The sequence below is a fragment of the Coffea eugenioides genome, chromosome 5 (genome assembly GCF_003713205.1).
Source record: "Coffea eugenioides isolate CCC68of chromosome 5, Ceug_1.0, whole genome shotgun sequence".
Taxonomy (NCBI): domain Eukaryota; kingdom Viridiplantae; phylum Streptophyta; class Magnoliopsida; order Gentianales; family Rubiaceae; genus Coffea; species Coffea eugenioides.
Genome location: NC_040039.1, coordinates 1,531,745 through 1,534,453, shown reverse-complemented (window position 1 = coordinate 1,534,453; position 2,709 = coordinate 1,531,745). Strand labels below are relative to the sequence as shown.

The 2,709-nt window shown below is 36.1% G+C and overlaps 1 protein-coding gene across 1 annotated transcript; it reads left to right on the top strand.

Annotated features, from left to right (window-relative positions):
- The first annotated feature begins 237 nt into the window (after positions 1-237).
- LOC113770272 (vinorine synthase-like) lies at positions 238-1,227 on the top strand. The gene has a single exon (XM_027314691.1). The coding sequence runs from the start codon at positions 238-240 to the stop codon at positions 1,225-1,227; it is 990 nt and encodes a 329-aa protein (XP_027170492.1).
- The last annotated feature ends 1,482 nt before the right edge of the window (positions 1,228-2,709 follow it).

The following is a 2,709-nucleotide window of genomic DNA, read 5'->3' as shown; positions in this document are numbered from 1 at the left end:
GCTCAAGTCCACTTGTCTTTTCTAACCGCAAACAAGCAAAAGCTCCAAGTCTTCTGATGCTCATTTCAGAAAGACAACGTTTAAAGAGATCCCTCTCGGAAACTTGGTACCATTTTATCCCTTGCAGGAAGGAATCAAAGATGAATTCGAATCCAGTGCAATGATGAAGGAGTCTACTATGCTGAAGCTCGCGTGAATATCCAACTTTCGGAGTTTCTTAAGCAGCCTACAAATCAAATGATACATCAGTTGCTTCCATTTCATCCTAACTCTGAGGAACTACTTTCCAAGACTCATCTTGTCATGATTCAAACCAACATTTTTGATTGCGGTGGCATTGCCATTGGCCTCTACGCCTCTCACAAGATTGTTGATGGTCTCTCGCGATTGACATTCCTAAACTCTTGGGCAGCTAGAGCACGTAACGAGTCATCAAAACAAGTAAATCCCAGTTTTATTTCGTCTTCTGTATTTCCTCCTGATCCAAGTTTATCTACCTATTCACATTCCAACTTCCACAATCATACCAAAGAAAAGCATAACTTTGTCACCAGCAGGTTCGTGTTTGATCATTCCGCCTTGGCTTTACTTAAAATCAAAGCTGCGTGCTCATCTACTCCGATACCAAGTTCCATCGAAGTTGTTATGGGACTTCTATCGAAATCTTTCATAAATACCACAAAAGTTAAATATGGGGGTAACAAAACACCAGTTTTGGCACCAGTGGTGGATCTCAGATCAAGAAGTTCACCTCCTTTGCCTCCTCATTCGTTTGGAAATATTTTTTGTAAGACTACACTGTTTGTGGATGATTTTAATCCTGAGCTACCATTATTGGTGCATCAAATAAGTGATGCCATTGCCAGTATTGATGGTGATTTTGTTGAAGGTATAAAAGGTGATGATCGGTTGCTGAAGTTAATCGGGCCTAAGAAACATTTGAGGGAGAAGTACTCTTACAATGCTGAATCTTTTCCACTCTCCAGTGTTTGCAGGAGTGGTCTTTATGAGGCTGACTTTGGGTGGGGAAAACCTATATGGGCATGCCTCGGCAGTGGGGACACTGACCCATATGGAGTGGGAAATCTAGTCATTTTGATGGATACAAGATCAGGAGAAGGGATAGAAGCATGGGTGACTATAAAAGAAGAACTCATGGCTATATTCGAGAAAAATCAGGAGCTCCTCGCTTTTGCTTCTTTGAATCCTAGCCCTCTTGAAATTTAGGTTTCTTGCTTTTTATGTTCATTTACAACATTTATGTGCTTTTTCTTATATTGCTTTTCTGTGTGTTTCATTGAAATGAAAAAACAAGTATAATCTACTATTTGTGTATAATTTATTGATCAATGTAATTGGTCTATTTCTGTGGAAAATAAAATGTTGGATGGAGAGATGCTGTGAAGGTGGCCAGGCAAATGTTCAATTATTTGCCTACAAAGTTTTTCCACCTTTTCTTTAATGTTTTCCTTTGCTAGCATTGCGTCGGTCTATTCAGAGAATTTGTTCTTTGAACATTTTTGCAAATCTGAAGCCATTTGTTTACATCTGGTTGCGACCCAATGCGGAACTTATTGGGAGGCATCTAAACCAACAATTCCAGTTGATGAAGTATGATCATATTTTTTAAAGGGTAAATTACTATAACCCCTGTGATTTTACATAATGTCAAATGACTTTCTTAAAGTTTCAAAATAGTCATGTAACCCTTTTATAGTTTTATGTAAAGTGAAAAAACTGACGGAATGCACAACCAATTATAGCACTTAATAAAATGAGCTCTAAAACCGTGTGTGATAAAATTTTAATCACCATATAATGCCCTTATAATTTGTATAAATATCCACCTTATCCCCTTTATTTTTGCATTTATCCATGTAATTCCCCTATATTTTTATATAAGGTAATTAAGCCGTCGATTGATTTAGCAATTACATAAATGCACTATTAATATTTCAATTAACCATGTGACATAGACTATTTTTCTTCAACTTTCTAATTTACATAAAATCATAAGGGGTAAAGTGGACATTTTATAGCGTCAAAGATGATGTGGTAATAGATGAAACTATTGGGGGGGGCTCATATATAATTTACCATTTTTAAATAATTCTTGACTTTTTATTTTCCATAAAGGTCCACAAACTTTTGAGAGTTTTGCTATAGCTGAGTGGTTATTCTTTTTCTCCACAAACTGCAAAATATTCCCAAGGATTGGAAATTGACAGGCCTTTGGAGGAAGCTTTCTTGATTTGCACCACTGCCCGCCAAAAACCAAAAAAAAAAAAAAGAGAGAACTTTTTTGTGGAAGAGTTCTTTTTTTGTGGAAGAAAACTATCATTTTATTGATGTACAAATTCAACTTTAAAATGACGGTTTTGACTCCAAAGCCAAGGACTACAAGGTCATACAAAATTTGTTTTACATTTTTAATCAGGACGGCCTATTTTATCATGTTGAGACATACTCATTAGGGACAGATTCTTGGAGAAAATATGATGCAACTATTCCAGCTAATGTCATGTATACAATATGTGGAATATAGTATACAAAAAGGTATATACGCTTCATTCAATTCCTTCATTTATACACCGTCCTTCATTCAATTCTGACGGTGTATACACTATCAATATAAGAATGATTAATCCATACAAAAATGAGACATTTTGCTGGTGGGCACAAAATGGCAATACAAAGGTGATACTTGCC

Bases quoted from the DNA above. Each gene is read 5' to 3' on its own strand.
- LOC113770272 (XM_027314691.1), top strand. From the start codon at position 238: ATGATACATCAGTTGCTTCCATTTCATCCTAACTCTGAGGAACTACTT.